The sequence below is a fragment of the Pimephales promelas genome, chromosome 20 (genome assembly GCF_988280905.1).
Source record: "Pimephales promelas chromosome 20, fPimPro1.hap1.1, whole genome shotgun sequence".
In the NCBI taxonomy this organism is placed as follows: Eukaryota; Metazoa; Chordata; class Actinopteri; order Cypriniformes; family Leuciscidae; genus Pimephales; species Pimephales promelas.
Genome location: NC_142788.1, coordinates 1,130,396 through 1,154,285, shown reverse-complemented (window position 1 = coordinate 1,154,285; position 23,890 = coordinate 1,130,396). Strand labels below are relative to the sequence as shown.

Below are 23,890 nucleotides of genomic sequence, written 5' to 3'. Positions count from 1 at the left end.
GCAACAAGACATTAACAGATTTCCCTAACATTAGTTATTTGTAGTTATTTTTGAGTTTTAACTGAAATAATATGATAATGCATTTTAAAAAGAAACTTGTTTCTTTTATTGTTACAACAGAACAGACTGATGATAGTGGCATTAGCTAGCTTTATGATTAGCTAGTCTATGAAGAGTCATAATTTAGCAATGGATAACGTCATACTGCAAATTGTAAAACATACATTTTCAATTTAACAGTAAATAACTTGAAATATAACATTAAATCAGAATAAGACGACACTAGGCTGTTACCAATCAAAATAAATCATTTACATGGAGAATTACGACTGTATTAAATGACCTGATGTTTTCCTTGATTGGTTTTCCCTGAAGAGAATTACGTTGTTGAAGAAGAAGGTAAAAGAGTGACGCTCGTTCATTGCGTTTCACCGTGATGAGCTCTGGGTCTTTTTTTAAAATCAACACATTATAGACCATTTCACAAGATGTAAACAACACTGGTCCAGAAGCACTTCCTGTTTCAGTTTTTTAACACTACATAAAAGCTGGGATAAAATACAACCAACAGAACATTTAAAACTGAATCAAAAAGTTAAACAAACATCTTTAAGATGTTTTCTTTACATGTGAAATAAAGAAAACTGAAACAGGAAGTGCTTCTGGACCAGTGTTGTTTACATCTTGTGAAATGGTCTATAATGATTTATGATATATCCGTCATCCACCCTCGATTAATCGGCATGTTGTGTTTTATTTCTTGGCCCGCCCGACCCACACATTATGATCCGCGCAGCACTATCGGCAAACTGTACGGTTTGAGAATGAACACAGGCGGGGACAGAACCAGAGTCGGCGCCAGAGCAGATCTACTGGAGGGGCACTGCCGTTTAAGCAAAAAAAAAAAAAAATAATTAAAAAAAAAAAAAAAAAGCGAAACACCTTTTATTATTATAATTATTATTTAAAATTATTTTTTGCGAATTTCCCCACCACTTTTTGCCAGGGTCGATGTTGTCCCAGCACTTTTATACATCTCGCGGCACGGATGTACCAATACAAATAAATATCCGGTTTACAGAGCATTCATTTGTTAAATAAGAGTCGATTTAGCACGCTGAAATGTGTTGTTTTTTAAATCAAGTGATCAAAGTGCTCGTTGACTCGATCTGTGGTGCTGATAAAGTGTTCTCTTGTGTCTCGCGCTGCCACAATAAACATCTTCACACGGACGCGCGCTTGATCTGTTGCGGCGAAATCTCCATTCGTACCGGTGAAATCACAAAGTAAAATGCACTCAAACATGTCCCTGCTTGACAACCACTGATAAACATAATCGGTTATAATGATGGGGAAAAAAAATATCTACAGGAGTGTGGACTCGAAACCACAATATCATGCATGCCAGTCTAAATTTCTACCACTGGACCAACAACACTTGCGATAAAAAATAGAATGGGATGCATGTGAAAATTCTTGGCGCCAACACATTAAATCCAATTAGACAACAAATTAAACACAATGTGCTATTCAAATAGATTGCTGGACATTTGGTATTGTATAGCCTACATCTGATTTATGATTTAGCATTGTATTAGAAACTGTGGTAGGAGGGGCATCAATGAGCGCTAGGGGGGGCACGGCCCTCGAATGCCCCACCATAGCGCCGACCCTGGACAGAACCGTCACAGTGTATGTGAGCATGTGACTGTGTGTCCGAGTTTAGTCGAGAGCCGGTTATAAAATAAACTAGCCAGAAAATGATATGTAACTTTTCTTTTAGTTTATTATATACACTACACAGTAGGGTTGGGTATCGAGAATCGAGTATCGATTGGAACCGAGACTAACTTTTCGTTTTTCCCGGAATCGTTCAAAAGTTAAAATTTCGATTCCTAGTTTCGATATTCGCAGTCCGCCGAGCGGAAGAAGAAACAGCTGAACAACACCAACGAAGAAGCGTCTACCGGAAGTGTTGGCATAACCGCGCGAGTCGAACATGAGTAGCTTACGTCGCCAATCCAAAGTGTGGCTTCACTTTTCTAAAAATAACGAAATCTCGGCAAAATGCAAAATTTGTGACAAAAGGAGTATTTCCTTCAGAAAGGCCGTTGGTTAGCAAGGTTAGCTAAACTTTTTTGACCCTGCCTCTTAAAAGAATCGGAATCGAGAATCTTTAGGAACCGGAATCGAAACAAGGAATCGGAATCAGAATCGTTCAAATTCAAACGATACCCAACCCTACTACACAGACAGGTGGCCTTTATAGGTGGGTTTCTCTTCAAAACTGGAATCAACACACGAGGTGTCTCTCTCGTCGGCTCGTGTCCTGACTGAGCGAAAGGCATCTGAACACTCAGACTCACTTGATCTCCTTCTCAATGGTCTGCTGGTCTCTCATCATGCGGCCCAGCTCCTTCTTCTTGTCTTTCAGCTCGTCCTCCACGCGGTCCATGCGCTTCCTGTCCTTGTCGATCTCTTTGTTGCGGTGGGCGAGCTCTCGGTTCAGCTTCTCGATCTCGGACTCTCTGTGGTACAGCTTGAAGAGCTGTAACTGCACATGCGCGCGCACCACCTCGTCCTTCAGCCGCTGGTACCGCTCCGCCTACACACACACACACACAGCTGGTCAGCTTTCTCACACACAAATACATTAGTTCTGCACTGAGGAAACTAGCACACCTCTTCCTTCTCCTGCTTGGCCTCCTTCCGCTCGGCGGCGATGTTCTTCTTCCGGTGGTAGTTGAACTGCGTGTCCTCCTCGGCCTTCACCATCTCCTTCTTGAGCCTGTCGTACTCCTGCGCCAGCTCTCCGGAGCGAGAGATCTCCTCGAACAGAGCGGTTCTCTCTTTAGGGTTCTTCATGGCGATGGACTCCACCGCACCCTGTGGGAGAACAGCAGCACATCTACACTGAGCACGCTCTGCTAATGCTCCCTGAAAATAATCAAAGGACTGAAGGCCTCATTATGCGTCTGCCTCATTTCTCTGTAAAGGTGCATCCGGAGATGGAGATATGTTTTAATATTTAGGAAAACAATAGTTTATTAATAAACAATTAAAATGCCTGGTTATTTTTACAGACACATTTATTATAGCCTCGCATCCCCTTTCTGTAGAAAATATCATTGCGGGGAAAATATCATTTCCAGGTTGTGATTTGGCCTCAGAAAACCAGTAATATCTACATTTTTTCTCATAATAATTTGTGAATATTTTAAATGTTTAACCTGTTAAACTGTCACCCCCCCCCCCCTTTTTTGAATAGACATGAGACATCAAAAAATGAGCTTTCAGTAAGATTTTGTTTGAGCGCAGTACCAAACTTTTTCACTAGGGCACAATCAGACTCCATTACTGCCCATATAAGGGCGCCTGCATTTCCATTCGTGTTTTGAGTGATATGAACCATTATTTTCACAATTTTCATACAATTTCTGAAGTAGAGATCCTATTCAGAAGTAGCATGGGAAGTTTGGCAGATTTTGATATGAATTGAACCTCTAAGAAACACATACAAAGAACACGCATGTAAGTCATAGCTAGCTGACGCGTCACAAATGGTGAATTTATTATTTTTTTCTTGATATTTCAAACTTTTCAGACCTTTTTTTCCAAAATAATTGAATGGATTCTATCTTTTGAACTTTTGCCATGAAAACAAACTGAGGTTTCTACCATTTTTTCATGATTTTTCATGTTTACTGCTATTTTAAAATAAAGGTCTGAACACGCCTTATGAGTATGAAAATATTCTTGTTTTATATTGATAAATTATGGCTCCTCTGTAATATATTTTGAAAATCAGTCACCAAATATGGAAACTAGAGATTGTAAGCTTTCAAATGATATATAGTTTGTCAATATTATTTAAGGTATTTACTAAGATATTATTGTTTTAAAAATATAGTGGCAAACGTCCCACCTGTGGGACGGTGACAGTTAAGTGGTGTAAAGGTGCCAAAAGTCAAACAAATATTTGGATCTTTTTTTTTTTTTTAAATTTTGCGCAGCATTTGGTGTACAGCTCAAATGATATTTTTGGTGTTCAACTTTGTGTTTTAAAAATACAACCGTTTATTTTTCGTTTTAAATAAGGGAAAACGAATGCAAGTACACTGACCGTTTGGACATAATACGAGACACAGGTCTTTATTCAATTTATAAAAGAAACAATAACTACAGGAATAACCCACTGGACTCTAAACCTCAAAGAAATGCCACAGTCAAGACCTCGGAGTCGGAATGAGGGAGTGATGTATTTCGACTTCCCACCTAAACTCAAAATACTTCATTGGTTTAATCGATGTTTTTGTGTGCGGGGGGAGTTTCAGGCATGGCTAGATTACTATTAAAGAGTTCACATCTTGAAAATATTTAGCTATTACAGGATCTATTTAAATGCTTCAGTTTGTTTGCATATTATAACAATATAATATGAAAAAAATGTAAGCATTTAAACTGATATATCACTTCAAATACTTATTATATTAGGCCTCTTTTGTATTATATTATGAGCCTAAATAAAGAATCGCACAAAGGTATTGTTTAGGTAATATTTTATTATATTATCAACATAAATAAATAAAGAACCTCACAAGGGTGTTGTTTAGGGTTCATTGCCATTAAAAAGTCTGAAACCCCCTGATAAAGAAAATATTGGAAGATCATAAGCAACAAACAATCATTTATCTCTGATGGTTTAATGCTTCCTGTACACAATTAATTGACTGTACAAAAACACTTTATAGTTTTCCCAAACCATCTCAGTGTAATTCTTTCTTACTATATTCTTTCGTTGTAAAGAATTTAACTGTCCTGCAGAAGCTTTTGTAAATTATTTTTCACAGTATTTCTTGGTAAAGACTGTACAGTTAACAGCACTGGAAAAAAATATCAGATAACCTAAAATGTGCTTCATTTAGTGAACTGCTTGTTTTTCACAAATATGATTGAATACCAATAAGTTACATCAAGGGTCAAATTAAATATAAATGGCACATTCAAGTTAAAAGTTACAACTGAATATTGCAAACATTGTGTTTTTACCTATGCTGTACAGGTCAGCTATGAAGAATATTTCAGGTGTATGTCTGCGCAATAGAAAAAAGCTCAGCTAGAAAAAAAAATGAAGGGAACATTGCTTTGTGGATGTCCACTCATCTGACCTGTAACTCTAGTAGGAAAAAAGCTCCTACCATCCAAGCTTCAAGCTCTGTGCGTTTTTGCTTTAAAAAACCAGAGACTTGAACCGGCTGAACACTAATGACTGTACACCACATCTAAACCTCGATAACTTGCCCTGACAACAAAAAAAACTGCAGATGCCAGTAACAGGCTTACAGGGCCTTTCAGGACCTTTGTAAGACCCGAAGAAATAAATATGAATGCTGTACATTAGGGGTGTGCAATATTGCAGATTATATCTCGATATTTTCAAAGATTTTGTTGATAGCAGACCATTGGTGCCAATTTCTTTACATTTTTTAAAATTCTTCTTCTTTTGAGAAGTGCAGCCCAGAACTGCATGCCAGAGTAAGCCCGTTTGCTCCACCTTTGAAACAGTAATAAAGAAGCGGCTCTAATTACCTGAAACACCAGGAAGTTTCTGGCCTTGATGAGGATCCCCAGTTTCTCCAGCTCCTCGCTGTACTCCGCCAGCGGCACCACTTTACTGTTGATGCGGTACTCCGACGAGGACCCTGCACAGGACACCAGCAGGCTATTACTTATTCATATTAATACAACAAGTCTTTACAGAAATACTTTACAAACGGGCCTTAAAAACGTTAGATAAAGTCAAATTCATATCACCATTGTAAACTTTTAAATAAACATGACCTGTTAAATTGGGAAAACATGATTAAGTTTGTAGATATTTTACTTGTATATAAATTTTTTCATGGTATGGCTCATAAAAAAAGCTCATGAAAACTCATCCACAAGAGGGGGTTGTAAAATACCATGTAAAAAAAGTAGCTTTGGACAGTTTTCGAGCAGCTCATACATGGAATACCATACCCACAGAACTAAGGAAGATCACGTCTATCAAATCATTTTCCAAATCCATAAAAAAACATTGGTTATTAACAAATCAAATATAGGGTTGGGTATCGAGAATCGAGTATCGTTTGGAACCGAGACTAACTTTTCGTTTTCCCCGGAATCGTTCAAAAGTTAAAATTTCGATTCCTAGTTTCGATATTCACAGTCCGCCGAGCGGAAGAAGAAACAGCTGAACAACACCAACGAAAAAGCGTCTACCAAAAGTGTTGGCATAACCACGTGAGTCGAACATGAGTAGCTTACGGCGGCGATCCAAAGTGTGGCTTCACTAGGGGTGGGCGATATAGCCTAAAAATTATATCACGATATTTCAAGAATATTTGCAATAATGATATTTATCACGATATAGAAAAAATATATATGAAACAATGTTTTATTGGTGATTGCAGCTGGCTGGCAGCAGCATTAGTGCAAAAAAAAAGTATAACATAACTCCTTATCATTTTATTTTAACAATAACTACAGTAATACATTAACAATATTAACAATAACTTCAGAAGCCTGCACAATATTGTCACCTAATAAAATTTACCTAAACTTTGAAGTACAAAAATAGTCTATGTCTAATAGTCTGCCTGCATAGTTTTTGGATTAGCATCAAATGAGGTATACAATACCTAATTTATACAATAATTGTATAAAATTGGAACATTTAGGGAAAAAAACATTTAGTGGGGAATAAATAAGAGACAATTGTAACACTAAATCTGGTAAAACTTTACACATTGCTCTTTGTATTGTACATTCATGAAAAAAAAAACAAGGTAACAAATCAAAAGGATTAATTATTATATAGCATAGTCTACTATAAAATTGAGGCATGTTTAAAATGTATAGCACAGCTGTTTAATGAGGCAGCAACATATGATCGATAGGACAGAACAAAGGCTATTAATAATCTTTCATTGCGCAAAAGTATTATGATATGAAAGGCTCCAATATATCGCACAGCGCTTATGCGCATCCCGAGCGCTGAATGATGCGCTTGAAGCAACACGAAGTCACAGCGCGCACGCGCAGCACGTCGAATACTCCGCACTGAACAGTTCAAAGCACAAAGTAAATAAATATTGATGCGTAGCGTCGTGTATAATATACAGCATCTAGCTGTGCAATCGTTTATCGAGTCCTTTCTTTTAACAGTTTTACATTTCAGTTACTGTGCGCGTGATGAACAACAGTGCTCTGACTCTAGTGTTTTGCTCTAACAGACACCCGGCCGGTAGAAAGTAACATGATGATTTAACGTTACAGCAATAAAGTCCAGCAAGATAAAGTTGTTTTATGCGAAAGCATAGACCTTTTATTTACAAATATAATAATAGTAACATTGAATCATCTTAGAAAGAGTTTAATCGTGTTGACTGTTGTACCCGAACTGCGGAAACTCTGAAGGAAGATTAGGCGAATGCAAAATGTACGCTAGTAGGGAAGTGGTGAAACGAGTTTTCATGCATATTTGACAAAAAAAATAAAAATAAATTGTGTTGTTGGAGATCTGACCTCTTGTACTCAAACAACTTCCATACTATTGAAGTAGCGCCCTTTTTAGGAACTAAATCTTGATCTGATCCGGAGGCTTACATGCTGCTGTGTTGTTGTGCACGCGCTAAGTAACGTAAATACGCCATACGTCATCATATCATCAATATCGCGATATGACAATTTTTTATCATGTAAAATTTTATACCGGTATTATCGTGGACGGTATGATATGGCACAGCCCTAGGCTTCACTTTTCTAAAAATAACCAAATCTCGGCAAAATGCATTGCAAAATTTGTGACAAAAGGAGTATTTCCTTCAGAAAGACCGTTGGTTAGCAAGGTTAGCTAAACTTTTTTGACCCCGCCTCTTAAAAGAATCGGAATCGAGAATCGTTAGGAACCGGAATCGAAACAAGGAATCGGAATCAGAATCGTTCAAATTCAAACGATACCCAACCCTAATCAAATATGTTGCCATAATACAGAATAATGTGTTTGTATTTATCATGTTTTTATTTTTACTGTATCGTAATAGTGTATTTATTGTTTAAATGTTTAACCTGCTAGGGACTGCAGATGAAAATTAGCCTGTATGGCTTAATCTGGCACATTTACATGTTGGACCTTGTACTCGTGCAAATTAATGTGCATTGTCCCTTTAAATAAAGAAACTCAAACTCAATTCAACTCCCGTGGTTTCACATGACATACTTAAAACATGTTGGTGACGCAGACAAACACGCAATCAATCACAAGCATGTCGGCAGTGCGCATGAATGGACATTTGGACAAACGCGGTTTAGTCCGGAGACTTCCACAGAAGATGTGTGCACGTGTCTTAATGTACAGACCACTTCCACTCCAGGGGCCAACATTGATCAAAGTGTGTTTATTTATCGTCATTTATAACTGACTGTTTGTTGCTGATTTTTTCTAATGTTATTCAACTGCAATTTAATGTTTTGCAAAAACACACAGAATAAATAACTGATATCGAAATGATTGACCCTTTTATTAACGTTATTGTAATCGATAAGCAGAACCAGAATCGCTAAAATTCAAATGATACTCAAATGAACCCTATTATTTGTGCATCCCTAACTACGACTGGGTGTTGTAAAGCACAGCCGTGTGTGTGTGTGTGTGGTACCGATGATGATCCTGGAGAAGGTCAGGTCCTGGCCGCTGTCCTGCTGGTACACCATGCTCACAAACGCCCGATTGGCCGCAGGTTTGCCCACCGGAGCGCCATGAATCAAATCCTTCAGCGTTTTCACACGCAGGTTACTGGTCTTCTCTGCCAGGACAAAGCTGATGGCATCCATGAGATTGGATTTACCTGATAATAAAAACGCTTTCATTAGATAAACGTCAATAAAAGACAGTTGAAATACAGCACACAAAGATAACTAGATTTACTTGAGAATCACAAGCGCCCTCATGTCACGGTCAGTAATATCACAAAACTGAACTCACCATACGATATTATTGCAATACCCAAGACATATAATAAAAGCATATCAAAAAATTTATTGTTGATTAAAATGCTTGGACTTGGTGCTGAAACCCACAGCACAGGACAATAGAGACACCAGAATAACAATATTCATGATTCTGAAGCTGAAAATTCTGAATTATTTCAGATGAACATGCTTGCACTCGATATATTTATAATAATGCAGGCAACATTTCAATGGTAACATCAGACATTTGGCTTTATCTGGAGTGGACCCACAGAAGATATTCCCCCATTATTATACATTATAAAGTAGTTAATCTATATAATGATAAACTACTATAATGTACAACATTAATGCAAACATGATAAATGTACACCTCTAAAGGTGATTTATTTTCTCAATGTTTCGACTTATTTGCGTCCAGATTTTCATATAGTTGAATATTGGCCAAATATTGTCCTATCCTAACACGCCGTACATCAATGGAAAGCTTATGTATTCAGTTTTCAGATGAAGTATAAATGTGTATAGTTTTGAACTATATTGACTCCTTATAGCCTTTGGATATCGATGACCTTTTTGCTCTCAAAGTAAACCTCCTTAAGACTCAGAGGTCCTCCAACCATCTCACAAAATCCTGCAGGAAACACTAATAATAATAGCAATGAAAACCGAGTCATATAGATGGCTCAAAAACAGTAAATGTGGCCTTTAAATCAAGCAGTGAGATTTTTTTCTTTAAAACTTGATCACTTTATTGGCATTAAAAGAGGTCTGAGTTATTTTTTGTAAAGACTAAAGAGTGTATCCAAGTGTAAACACCTTCATACCACATGTAGACCACATACAGTGTGTCCACCACTACATGCAGCTTCTCCATCACCCACTATAGAGCAAACATGGGGCTCATTGATGCAGATTTTATTTGACTGGTAAATTACATGATATGTTGGAGAATTTGGCAAAAGATGACGGGGACGTCATAAACGAATGCAGTGATGTGTGCATGTGTTAATATGTCTAAACGTGTAGCAAAAGTGTTGTTGTTGTTATTAGCGAACTGTGAGCACTTACCTGATCCATTCGGCCCAATAATCGCTGTAAACTTGTGGAAAGGCCCGATTATCTGTCTGCCTTTGTAGGACTTAAAGTTTTCGATCTCTATTAACTTTAGGTAGCCCATGGCGAATGACTTATTCCGGAGAGTTTGATAAAAAATAAAATGTGAAGCTGTTCAGAGCGCCGGCTAATGCTAGCACGAAAACAGAAAGCAGGCTAACATCGACTCTCAGCACTTTAGATATATTCAACGACAGACTAATATATCCTTAAAATAACCTGCACTGCAAAGCAGAACAAAACTAAAATTTAAACCAATATATATTTGAGATATTCGTTATAACGCAACTAAAACAGGCGGTCATTGAATCCCGCTGCAGCGCGCGCGATAACTGTCTGTTCCATAAACACAACACATATCGCGAGAAGATGCTAAAACTCTCTAAACCATGAAGGATATCGCGAGAATTTAGTACCGCCCCAGCAAGCCCCGGGCTATCGCGGTTTGTGTGTGTTCCTTCCTTTCTTTCTTTTACTGTCTATGGTTTCTTCTCCAGATGGAAGTGATGTCCTATAAGAAAGTATTTAAATCTTAATATTGTTGGGACTTGATGATATAATTAATTTATTTAAGTTGAATGCAAGACAAGAAGTTCTCGTTTGCCACTGCCACTTCATGGCTTCGTCTTTTCTGGAGTATTTATATGGTCCCATCACAAAATATATATCATAACATTATTACCAGAACTCTACTGTACATCTGCAGATTGTATAGAAATTGATTTATTAGGATTAACCCATCTCGTCAGCACAGTGTAACAGTCACTATAACAGACAACAAAACAAACAATCATTGAAAAATAACACCAAAGTGGAAATAACAAAATGTCCAACAAAGTTTCTGTATCATTGAATCTAATTCTAAATAAACATCCAATATACAAATAAAAAGTCACCTTCGATGACAGCATGTACAGTCATCAAGTTTGTTTATCATCCAAAATGATGTGATAGATCAAATATCTGCAGGGAAATTATTATTGGGGATTTTGTTCAAAAATATTGAAAATAACTCGGATATTTAAAATATATTTAATTATAAACTGAAGCCAGTGAGTACGTGGCAGAGATGGAAAGCTTCGTGCTGACTCTGATGGGCTGGTGTTCTTCATCTTTACTATATTTATCCACTCCACGCCGGGGTTTTATTCCCTACATGCATTACACACATTTAGGTATACCAATTTTTAAATATTACTATTTTAACATTTTATAAATATTGCAGTGTCAGCACAGTTGTCAGTGTATTGGAAGCCGTGATCAGTGGATGGCTTGATGCAACAAGCGGTGGAGTGTAAAGGTGTTTCTTTACTTCTGTCCACACCGCAGACTTACACTTGTGTGTGTGTGTGTGTGTGTGAAGCAAACCACACCAGACACTGGGAACGCAGTGAATTAGAAAATAACTTTATTTGTTTACAAAAATACAAAGCACCCGAGTTGAGTGTGTGTGTGTCGAGTGACGTCAGCGACGGCTGGTTATGATGACGTCCTCTGGCTGCTGGCGTCCACAGCGCTGGCCTCTCTGAACTGCTGAGTCCAGCTCTGAGGATCCTGCTCAAACAGCTGCACACACACACACAGTTACGCTCTTAATTCAGATACATGTGTTCAGCTGCAAGGCATTACACTCATGAAGAAATCACCACAGCTGTCCAACAGTCACTTTAAGTGTAAATCCTTGTCAAGAACGTGTCAGGGAAATAAGGCCACCTTTACACAAAGCCGGGTATTTAGCAAAACGAATATTTTCCCCCTCTCCGTTTTTAAAAATAACCCAACCCTCCTTCACACACGCTCATAAATACACCATCAAGCGCCATCATAACCATGTCAAACCTATTGGCGGCAATGTAGGGGTTAAGGATAAAACCATGCAAGCCAATCAGAATCCTCAGAATCGACAAGCGAGAACCTAAAACGCCGTTTTTCCCAGTTCACACGGCAACATATAACCGGCGTTTTCAGAAATCTCCACTTTGCTCAGAGTTTTTAGAAATAACCGTTTTCAGTGATAAAAGCGGCGTTTTCGTGTAAATGAGAGAAATATCTGCGTTTTCCCATCGTGTAAACGGGGCCTTCTTTTAAAGACCCAGTGCAAAACAACGTGCTTTGGGTCTGTTTACTAGCTAATAGACAACAGATGCAAACAACAGGGGTGAAAAGACCAAAATGTAACAGTTGGGACAATACATTTGAAAAAGGTTGATTAAGCTTAATTTATTACAAGGCACAGTGGTGGTATTAGGGTATATAATAATATATTATTTATAGTATTTAAATGACAAACTGTGAGAAAAAGTAAATAGTTTAGTTAAAAAAAAAAAAGTTATCCATGGGTTAAAATCTATATAGGCTGACTGTGTTTAGCTTGTATTTATCAAAGGTGCAGATATTAGGGGAGAGCACTGAGTTTAAAAGATTGAGATGATAAAGAGATTGCAGAAAGGAAGGGTATAATGGTGATTGATAAATAGGTGCTGAACAAGTATTTCAGCATTCAAGCGCAATTAGCCACTGAACTCATTAAGGTTCACACACACTGCCTGAGAAGCGTCTTTCTGCCACACTTGGAGTGTGTGTCGCACAGAAAGCTGCCTGTCAGCACTGAATACACTTCTCCTGCAAGGTTTAGAGCATGTCCCGCCCTTTAGCTCCTCATTCACCCATGTGACCGTGATGGACTTCAATGGATTTGATGGACAATAAATTGACCCTTTTAACCTTTTTAAAGTATGGACATTGCATTTTTTTTTTTAATCTGTCTAATATCAAACCATGGATCTAAAAATAAGACAAACGCGCACCTACAACTACTCTAGCGTGTCAGTAGCTTTAAGCAGTCCTGCGCTGCACGAGTACATACTACACTTATGAACAATATAATAAAATCTCTATCAATTGCCAGGATATATATATATATATATATATATAGCCCTACTCCTTGAAAACCCCTGTCTTATTAATATTAAACAAGGGTGAGTGTGGCCAAAATGACTGGATGTGAACCTATAAAAGTCTTTTAGTAATGAATACTGCTTAAGCCCTGCTCATTTTCAAAATGATGAAGCTAGTGTCCCTCTCAAAAATAATAATATAGTGTCATAATAGTGATAGACGCCCCTTTTTACACACTGATCCCCTCCCTGAGGAACTCTGCACACACACCTCTCCGACGAACTCCAGCATCTTGAGCTTGGACACCTCCTTCTCCGCCCGCAGACCCCAGCGAAACTCGAACTCCACCGGCTCCGTGTGAGGGATCTTCACATACTCCAAATACCTGCAGCACACGTGACACGCCTCAATGTGAGCAGCGGTCAAGCTTCAGCCCTTGTGTTGTCAGAAGAGGGCTAGAGTTCGAAATGAATACTCCCGCATTATTTACAAGCTCTCAAGTTGTTTCTTCAAAGATATACAAGTTTCATTCTTCTGCTGTTTTGATGAATCCGGGTAACCAGACAGTTGATGGACCCCATTGACTGCCATAGTATTTATTCTCATCAACGGTCTGGTTACACACATTCTTCAAAACATCTTCCTTTCGGGTCTGCAGAAGAAAGAAACTTGTACAGGGTTGGAACATCTTGAGGGTGAGTAAATGATAACAGGAGTTTCATTTCTAAGTGAACTATTCCTCTAACCATTACTCACTAGGCTCTATCTAAAGTACTCATTTCGTTAACACATCTCTCCAGACACTATGGTTAGTCATAGATACAAGCATGTCAGGAGTCATCTGATGAAGATCATGAATCTGTTCTGTCTTCACTCTGCTGGACCCCTGTATAGTCTATGGTGTGATATAAACCAGCTGTTCATGGTCTGAGGAACAGCGGCTCTGAACACACCACCTTACCCGGGCCTCTGGGGCATCGGGCCCTGTGCTCATTAATAGAGGGAATGCGCGTGACGTCACCGTCGGCCGGAGTGCCTGCAGTTCCTCACAGTGAGTGGCAAAAACACTGAGCGGCTGTATATGTGTTCAGAGTGAATGGCGCGAAAAACAAACACAACACACACAAATAAAGTGGGAATGAGCTTTGCGATTGACTGCAGGCCTACAACTAGATTTGACGAAACATCGGAGGTATATTTGTACAGACTGCTATGAAAAGAGGAGCAAATGGATCGAAACAACTGGACTCCAGTCAGCCAAAGGTGGATTTGCAGTTATCATTTTGTGTCAATATGCTAAATTTAGCTGGAAAACCATACCCGTATATTTTGTATTGTTATATACATCATCAGCTCATCAATTAAATATTTATCATTGCATATTCTGCTTTATTGGATGTTTTTTAATAAAAAAAAAGTTGTTTTTTTTATTGGAAAAAGTTTTAGGGCTGGACGATATGATGATATATATAGGCTATATATAATATAACACTGATATGAGTGATCACCCGGATTTAGACCTACCTATATTATATTTATATAAAGCGTTCACAGGCAAATTTGCTTTACGTTTAGGTGTTGGTTTATTTCCCCGGTGTCGAAATCAGGCAAACATAAATGTCAGGCAACACGATTCCCGGCTGCATGTCAATATCCATGGATCTTTAGTGAGTTGTAAGGAACACTATATTGAGTCCAACATTTAGTTTAAATTGATCAAATTGTTCCTTTTAGTCGCATTTCCGCAGTTTTCCCCTATTAAATCCAGTCACGCAGCAGATCTTTTGCCACTCGGTCAGGCTGAGGGGGGGTGTCACGCGGGAAAGTCACGTGTCAAATGCATTCCCTCTATACACACTCTTACACACTCCTGTGCTCATTAATACACACTCTTCCACTGTGGGGCCGGTGTGAGTCCTCCAACATCCAGCTGTGTTTCCACTGTCGGGCCAGTAGCCCTGAAGCACACCCTAAACACCTCCAGAGAACACCACAGCACCTCACCAAACTAGCTAGCTCACTACACGAGCATGACCGAAGCGAACGCAGGCTCTATACTTACAGACTTATGACTCCAGCATTTGACCAATGCTTTACAATAAAAAACGTTACAGTGAGTGCCCATCAATAGTGCCGAATCAAACTGGTTATACCATTTCATATAAACAGCGAACACATACCTATTCAGTTGCACATGCTTCTATTTATTTGCGATCACAGTCATGATCTCACGTAACTCCATTAAAAAAAAAAGAAAAATCACATTCCTTTAGAAAGAGTGAGCATTTCTCATCAACAGTCTGATCACCCACATTCTTCTAAACATCTTCTAAACAAGAGTGGGCATTTCTATGAATTTCCATCTCATACTGTGATCAGAATCCCATCAAAGACGTTATTACACTCGCTGGTGTCTGAAAGTGAGTTGAGCTGAAAATTGTTCAAAATGTCTTAAATGTTGACGTTAGCTGGTAGCCTGTTACGATAACATGGGAAATGAGCAGTGGTGTTGAGCGTCTCCTGACTCAGATAAACACTGCCTCTGTTTATGACCACTCAAGCGCCAGTCGGCCCACTTTTGGACTGTGGTATTCAGCGGGCCAACCCCTCCCTCGGCCGCTGGCCCCGATGAGGCACAGATGAGGCCCAGGGACAGTGGAAACACTGGCACACACTAGCAGCTCGATTTTGGCCCGACAGTAGAAACACGACTAATGAGTAATGAGGCTTGGGAAACACACACCATTAAACCCCTTATGCCGAGTTCAGACTGCATGATTTTAGCCACGATTTTGGCTCGCCGACAGGTTTTGAGAAATCGCCGACAAATGCCCGAAATCACAGGCAAATCGGCGCTCGTTCACGCGAGTGACAATCACGCAGTGTGAATGAACAAAGACGCGAACTGAGAGAATCACCGCCGAGTCGCCGACGCCCGTGAGATATTTGACATGCTAAATATCTGGACCTGTCGGCGATTCAAAATCCTGCTGTGTGAAAAGTGTTTTGACTGAAAACTACATCGGCGATCACCGGCAGCCAGTGAGAGAGCAAGATACAGAGCAGCAGGGAGTTCGGGGAGGAGTTATAGATCACATATCAACATGATATGGCATTGTTTCAACAAAAAAAGCTTCTTCTGGGTCTATTTGGACACAATAAATGGAAGAAAAATGAGTAGAAATTTGGCAGGAGCACTCGTGTCTGTTTCACCAGCTGTACCACAACCGGGTCGAAAAAAAAGTCTCACGTGAGAACTCCGGTCTTGCACGTGTGGTGTCGCGCGTTGTTTCCTTTTCATATCTCACGCGTGTTTGTTGTGAAATGTAGTTTGCGTGCAGCGTGCTAGACAGAGTCTGTCGGCGATTTTTCTAAAGTCATGCAGTGTGAAACCTTCTGTCGCCGATCCATCGTCCAGTGTGAACACAGCAGCGACTGAATGCTGGCCAAGATAGTCATGCAGTGTGAAAAGAGCAGCGACCCGACTACTTTGAAAATCGTGCAGTCTGAAAGAGCCATTAGCCGTCACCCCCCTTTTTGAGAATGGGGGTTAAAATGCACTATTCAAACTTAAATGGTTGTAATTTAAGAATACTTCGTAATATACCCAAGTTTGGTCTTGTTTTAAAGAAAACACTCAGCAGATTATTGCTGAAGTGAAAACACATCAAAAACTGAAAGTATGAAAAAGTTATGGAAGTTTAAATTTACAGTAAATCAAATATACTGTACTATATATTTTTTATTTTATATAAAATATATATTTTACAAAATATTTTTTACTCTAAAATTTCTATAAAATCAAAGCCATAAATCTTATCAAGTTATGTTCCAAATTTAAAGTTGATATCACAAAAATTGAAGTTGCCATGAGATTTTGTTTAGGCGTAGTACCAAAAAAAAACCACCGGGTGCCATTGAATTTAGTTGAATACATTTTGCCTTAACAAATTAATACATTTCTGTCCAAATATCAATTCTGTCACAAAATTTGGAACCTTGAGACTATATCAGGTTTGTAAAGATTAGAAAAGGTTTTGATCATAAATTATGAAATATAATGACGCCCAAAAGGGGAGGAGCCTGATAAAATAAGTACCGTTTCAATAGTAACACAACATTCAATTATAAAACAGTTTTCACACGATGAATTCTGAGTTTATAAGCTTTCAAATGATACCTAATTTATTATAACTACTAAAATATGTGATAAAGGCGATAAAAAATAATAGAATATTTTAGAGGATAATAAATATAAATATTATCATTTTTAGAGGATAATATTATTCTATATATTTTTATTTTTTATTGAAAAATACTAGATTATATGTTTTATTATGAACTTTTAGCATAAAAACAGAAGTTTCAATGATTAAAAGTGGGTGCATCGACCTTTTGTGACAAAGGTCAAAACTCCTGTTATGATGCAGATTTTTTGAGGTGCACTCTTGTCATAAATTCATCGATTACTCTTCCTACATAATTTTTAACACAAAACAGGGGTAGAATATCTATTTAGAAGTCTTAGACCTTTCCAACGATATATAATTTGTCATAATTAGATTAGGATTTAATAGAAATATAGTGAAGTAAAGTTAGGCGTCCCGGTACCGGGACGGTGACAGTTAAGGGGTTAAAGAAAACCAATCATTTTGTTGCAAAAAAAGACACATTCACTCACTTCTGCCGTACAAACTCATCTGTGACCACCTTCTTTACATCACCAAACTCGTCATGCTTCTCCCTGTGAGGAGACACGAGTGATTTATTAAACAAGAAAAAAAGGTAATCAGTTCAATCATTTTTTCCAAAAGGATCTTGTAGTACACCAACCCTGGATCCACGCGCAGCTTCTTGAGTGTATTCCACACCAGATCTACAGCATTCATGAACACACACCAGAAGGTGATCAGCAGTGGTGTAGTGTGTGTGTGTGTGTGTGTGTGTGAGTGATCAGCAGTGTGTGTGTGTGTGTGTCTCACTCTCTTTGATGACTCCACCCTTCATGAAGACGATACTGAGGATGACGAACAGCAGACCCTTCTTCGGGTTCACAGAACGCCTGTGAGGACAGAAGGAACAGCTGGACTAGTGTGTGTGTGGATCTCACAACACTGGTTCATATGGAGTTATTCCTGTGTGTGTGTGTGTGTTGTATAAAGCGCTGTACAGCACTACTGAGCAGGCGGCCGTTCATTCACACCACAGCGACCTGAAAACACACACTTTTCAAAACAGCTTTACAGTTATCGTCTCCATGAAAACATGTTCACGGTTATTATAGTTTTGCATTTTTCATTAGTTTTCATTTTTATTTTTTGTTTTCCAATTCAGTTTAGTTTAGATTAGTTTTTAAAGTGGGTTTGCGCACTTGCGACTAGTTAACTTTCTAACGAAGGCCCAATCGCTTCTCGGGTCGACTAACACACTCAATTTAAAATATTTTTACGCCACTTTTTAATGTGCGATTGTGTAAAGGTGTTCACGAGATACCAACCTTTCGTGAACTTGCTTTCAACATCGAACTCTCGTTTTCATGGAGACACGGTGTGCACGGAGGGCCTGTGTGTGTGTGCGTGTGTTAGTGATGCCCGGGTCGACTCGTAACTAAATTGTCACTTTATTTGCGGGGCGGGTCATTAATTAATTTTTTTTTTTATCCATGTATGTTGCTTGCAATTTCCAGCCTATATTAAATATTTGGAAATATCTATTTTCATATTTTATAAGGTTATTTGATAAGGTTACAATACGATTGCCGTAGCAACGTAACTCGAAAGCGGTGCGCCAAGGACCGCCGCCAGCCTCGACAACAACAACACCACCAACAACTGAGAAATAAAAGTGAAGATGGAAGACGAGGTGCGGGAGAAATTGAGGTCGGGAATATACATGATCAAAAGAAAAAAAGGTCAGGCTGCTAAATCTAATGTTAGGGAGCGGCTCTCATAAGTAGTTGCAGCAGGAGACAACAGTAGTCTCGGCTACCCGAAGTGCAACTCATGTGAAAAATATACAAAACGGGCACTTCCAGCATGTCAAGACATATTTGTGGGGGGTCAAAATAAAAAAATGGTTTAGCCTATTAGATGAATATAAATGCTGCTTTGTAAATGTTGAACATGTTTATTAATATGACCTGATTTATGGTTCATATTCATAATCGTCTGTTGTTGCCAGTTTACAGGGCGATGTTTCCAAGCACTTTCAATGCCAAGTAGCTACTATGTCTATTTAACGGTCGCGGGTGCGGTCGCGGGTGCGGGGCGGGCCAAATAATTTCATAAAAGCGGGACCCGCCTATAATACTTGAAACTTATGGGCATTTCAATGTAGCCTGGTTCAACCAGAAACTAACAGTTTAATAATTTTAGCTAAGCAGTTTATACATACGGGTAGATTTAGGAAGATAAGACCTTTGTTTTTTGGTTTTTATGAAGGAGTTAACTTTGTATAATAAAGCTTTGAAAGACATAAAACAAGACAATCATTGGAGGTTTTCAAAATTATACACAATCTGATAAATCATTAGACCTCTGTGATATTTTATGTTCTATTTATTTATTTATTTCTTTATTGTGTTTACAAAAATCTTAAATTGTTTTGATATTGAAGATGTATTTGTAAGATGATTTTGATTGTTTAATAAAAAATAATTTAAAAAAGCATGGGTATTTTTTTTATAAAATATACTTTATTTCGCAAGAACATGTGCAGCATGCATTTTTCGTGTAAAATAATGTCAAAATCTAAAAAAAAAAAAATTCGGCATTATTTTGTTAAAAATCTATACAAAAGGACCAATTCAACCCAAGCTAGGCCTGTTTTATCACAACAATTTTGTTTAAATTTAACTTACAATGTATCAAATGAGGAACTCAAGGCCCGGTTTGTCCTTACATGCTTGCTAAAATAATTATAATGCAAGCAATAATAATAATTCCGCCCCTCCTTCACTTCCGGTTCTGAAACTGGTGGTGCTGCTGGTATGCAGCTGGATATATCTCGGACCCGCGGGTTGGAAAAAAGCTAGGTGTGCGTGCATGCATGTAACAGAGAGGCGGAGGGGGAGCAGGAAAAGGAAATGCTTAATGAATACACTGCGTGTTTTAAATAGCGTTAATGAAAGATATTGACAAAGACGGACATTTGATCTATAATTTTATTTTATTTTAGTTAGTTTTGCTAACACACATTACAGTTTTAGTTACTGTAGTTATCGTTTTTTTTGTAATGCCTCGTTTTGATTTTTATTTCAGTTAACAAATATGTTTTTCCCATCTAGTTTTCATTTTTTTTGTTGGTTTTAACGATTATAACGTTGGTTCAGACTCCAGGTGACGCGTGTCTTCACACAGGGACATCGCCGACTCCTGGCCTGACATGAACACACAGTTTTAATTGGTTTTGTAGATCCGTGTGAACGGGGATCATTGAGAAAACGTTCCCTTCTGTTCACAAATAAAGGAAAAACGTTTCAGTTTTCATCGTTTTCATGCAAAGGTGTCCTTGAACTCTGGGTAATAACGCTACCAGTGTTGGGTAAGTTACTCTAAAAAAGTAATTAATTACTAGCTACTAATTACCTCTTCAACAGTGTAATTAGATTACTGTACTAATTACAATTATTTAATTACTTTTAATTACTAATTACTTTCAAAATCCCATATCAATCTCACCCAGCTGAATAATACAAGGATAGATTTAATTCTTTCAAATAAATACTATAAAATTGCATGAATTATCATTAAACTGACCAAATTGGAGAAGGTTACATTATAAAAACATCAGACAATACATACTATTGTTTTATGTCTGATCTAATGACATTTCACACTTTTTTCATACATATTTTACAATAATTCATACGAATTTGTACGAGTGCGGTCGTACGATTTAGACGCCTCATAAAATGCATACGAATCGCTGTGAGATCGGACACAGTATTTACCTCAATTACATCAGAAGTAACTGTAATTAAATTACAGATAAATGAAGAGTAATCCCTTACTTTACATTTTCAAGGGAAATTTAATTAAATTACAGTAACTAATTACTTAGTAATTAATTACACCCAACAGTGAACGCTACACACTCGAGTATTCGGCTTGTGCTATTTTACTGAATTTATCTTCATATTATGGAAGCCTTCGTTACTGCATTTGGTTTTCTTTTGACTAATACATACTAGTGCTTATCCATAGTGTGTGTGTGTGTGTTACTTACATACTCACAGGCTCTCCAGGAATGGGATCTAGCTTATTGATCAGGATATAAACGTGATTTTTGGGATCAGTCTCCACCAGCTTTAGTCCAAACACCTGACACACACACACACACACACACACACAGTTCAGTTCAGCTCATATTCACACTATAAAGATCCTTCAGTGGATGTGTTCAACACCTGCATCTCTCTCACACACACACACACACACAGTACCTGGTCAAATGTTCGACACACTCGGTTCATGATATCTGTGTAGAGGAGTTTGTAGTCCTTTATCACATGTTTGACAATGTCTGCAGAAATCAAATACAGAAAACAATGAATATGTATAAAATATAAATACAATATTTCTATTATGAATAACTGTAATGCAGTGCTTTGACAGGGATCTAATAAAGCGTATTTCACTGACTATAGAAGACAAACCTGCTCTTCGAATGGGTATCTTCTTTTGGTCTTTGATCAAGATGAACTGGACCACCTCTGCCACCTGGGCACAGAAGCAGAGACGCGTCCAGATGAACATTACTGATGTCACGTGAGCTGATGATGATGACATCCTGTTTCTGCAGAGCGGCTGTGTGCTTTAGCTGAGCATTTCCATTTCACTCGATAGACCATCTGAAGCGCCGAATGATCAAAACGCAAGATTGTTCTATCGAGAGAGACTCTAATGTATGTGAAACTTGTCGTTGCTTTGGGGCACACTAGCATATAGATAAGTAAGCATATTTAAACTAAAAGACAGAAAACTTTGTTGGGGCATTGAAAATGTTTGAGTTTATGAAGTTAGGAAGTGTTTATTGAAACTCAGTTGAGCTCATGTCCTCTGCCACACTGAAATACACACACTCATATACTGGACCCGTCAGTCAACACACAGCCGCTCGTCAGCCACCATAGACATATACACTAGACCTCACCTGGGGGTTCTAAGCATGCGTCAAAACCGCCGCCATCTTGGAACAGGGGTCTTGTCATAGGAAGTAGCTAGGTAACGCTGCTATCTCTGCCTTTACGTCGAATTAATTGATGGTGGCGGACTTTTGTGCAGCGTATGATGTTCACGGATGAAATCTGAACTAGGAAGAGTGTTTTTAAAAAAAAAATAATAATAATTTTTCTTTCTGGAATCAATAATAAATACATGTCTGACCGTTGGAACAAACCAAAAAAACAAGAAAAATCGCATTCATGATGATTTATGGTGATTTTATTTCCGTTAGACCTGTGTCTGATGCATTAAAGTGGAGGGGCTCCCCTGTTTCAAGATGGCGGCTCTATTGACGCATTCGTTAGCCAAGGTGAGGTCTAGTGTATATGTCTATGGTCAGCCACCAGCTCTGACACACACGAGTGAGTGAGTGAGTGAGTGTGTGTGTGTGTGTGTGTGTGCGAGGAAGCACCTTGCGGTCGATCTGGTCAGGTGTGAAGTTCTCTCGGGCCCTCTGCACCTGTGATGACGTCACCTGGCTGAAGGACGCCTCCTCCTCATCCTCATTCAGTGCTGCCTGAGAGCGCTACACACACACACACACACACACTCATTGACAATGTGTTGTTGTTCTTAAAAGTGTTGAACTTCTTACCAATCCAGAATTTAAGTTACTCTTCAGTTTTAAAACAAGAATATTTTGTTTATTTACACGTTTGTAAGTGATTTCTTACTCTCTGGGGTTTGCTCTGAGAAGCTGAAACCGGTTTCCTCCTCTGAGACATGGCGATCAGTCCCTGAATAACACACACACACACACACACACAAATAAAACACAAACACATAAATCCATGTAAGTTAACGTTTCCGTGTCTCTCTCATTTTGAATGTTACAAATTCAATACGTTACGCGTTACGATATTAACACCAGGAACAACAGATTCAATTAGATAAACCATTAAAATTATATATGTTTTAATAAATTACGTAAATAATAATAACAATACAGGTTAATATGTTTAAAGCAGTTGTTTTCACCTGTCAGTGATGCTCTATCAGCGCAGTTTCCCGGTTCTTCTTCTTCTTCTTCTGCTGCATCTGATGAAGCTGATCCTCGTCGCACCGCCGCCATCTGCTGGACAACAGCGCCAGCGCTTATTTATTTATTTATTTATTTATTTATTTATTTGATAGGGACAATGCACATTAATGAACTTCTGAATTGAGACAACAAAACAGACGTAAACATGCCGGATTATAGCCACAGGGCTAATTTACATCCGTAGTCCCTAGACAAATAACAAAAAATACAAAGATTACACCAAACAAAATAACAACAAAAACAAAATAAACAAAAAAAAAACTAAATAAAAATTACAAGCCGGAATCAACAACAAAAAACACAGAAAACACTTAGTGGTCACAAGACTGGTTTGCTATAAGCCACACTTTGAGTCTGGTTTTGAATATAGGAAATGTGGAACATTCCCTGACAGAGATAGGGATACTGTTCCATAACTTACAGGCCTTCACAGACAGAGAATTCTGTCCAAAGGCTGTTCTTCTGAACGGAACTTCACAGTCAACAGAGGCCCGTGTCCTGGCACCACCATTAGTGTTTAGTTTAAAAAAGTCCAACAAGGGGGGTGGGGCTAATCCATGTAACACTTTGTAAACAAAACCGGCATATTTAAAAA

At 38.4% G+C, this 23,890-nt stretch overlaps 2 protein-coding genes across 2 annotated transcripts in view; both read right to left on the bottom strand.

Moving 5' to 3' along the window:
• smc1al (structural maintenance of chromosomes 1A, like) overlaps nucleotides 1-10,489 on the bottom strand; it is a 46,859-nt gene extending 36,370 nt beyond the window's left edge. Inside the window, exons 1-5 of the mRNA XM_039671327.2 lie at nucleotides 10,087-10,489; nucleotides 8,703-8,891; nucleotides 5,590-5,702; nucleotides 2,683-2,886; nucleotides 2,367-2,605 (exon numbers count right to left, since the gene is read on the bottom strand). Coding sequence (XP_039527261.1) covers nucleotides 2,367-2,605; nucleotides 2,683-2,886; nucleotides 5,590-5,702; nucleotides 8,703-8,891; nucleotides 10,087-10,195 — 854 coding nt within the window. The 5' untranslated portion in view covers nucleotides 10,196-10,489. The remainder of the gene's footprint in view (nucleotides 1-2,366; nucleotides 2,606-2,682; nucleotides 2,887-5,589; nucleotides 5,703-8,702; nucleotides 8,892-10,086) is intronic.
• A 1,028-nt stretch (nucleotides 10,490-11,517) lies between these two features.
• Nucleotides 11,518-23,328, bottom strand: ndnl2 (necdin-like 2). The gene is made up of 11 exons (XM_039671331.2): nucleotides 23,232-23,328; nucleotides 22,928-22,990; nucleotides 22,666-22,779; nucleotides 21,686-21,749; nucleotides 21,473-21,552; nucleotides 21,256-21,350; nucleotides 18,012-18,091; nucleotides 17,863-17,905; nucleotides 17,711-17,773; nucleotides 13,300-13,414; nucleotides 11,518-11,697 (listed from the first exon to the last, which is right to left on the bottom strand). Exons 2-11 carry the CDS (start codon nucleotides 22,976-22,978, stop codon nucleotides 11,611-11,613), a joined length of 792 nt encoding a protein of 263 aa, XP_039527265.2. The 5' UTR covers nucleotides 22,979-22,990; nucleotides 23,232-23,328; the 3' UTR covers nucleotides 11,518-11,610.
• Nucleotides 23,329-23,890: the final 562 nt, after the last annotated feature.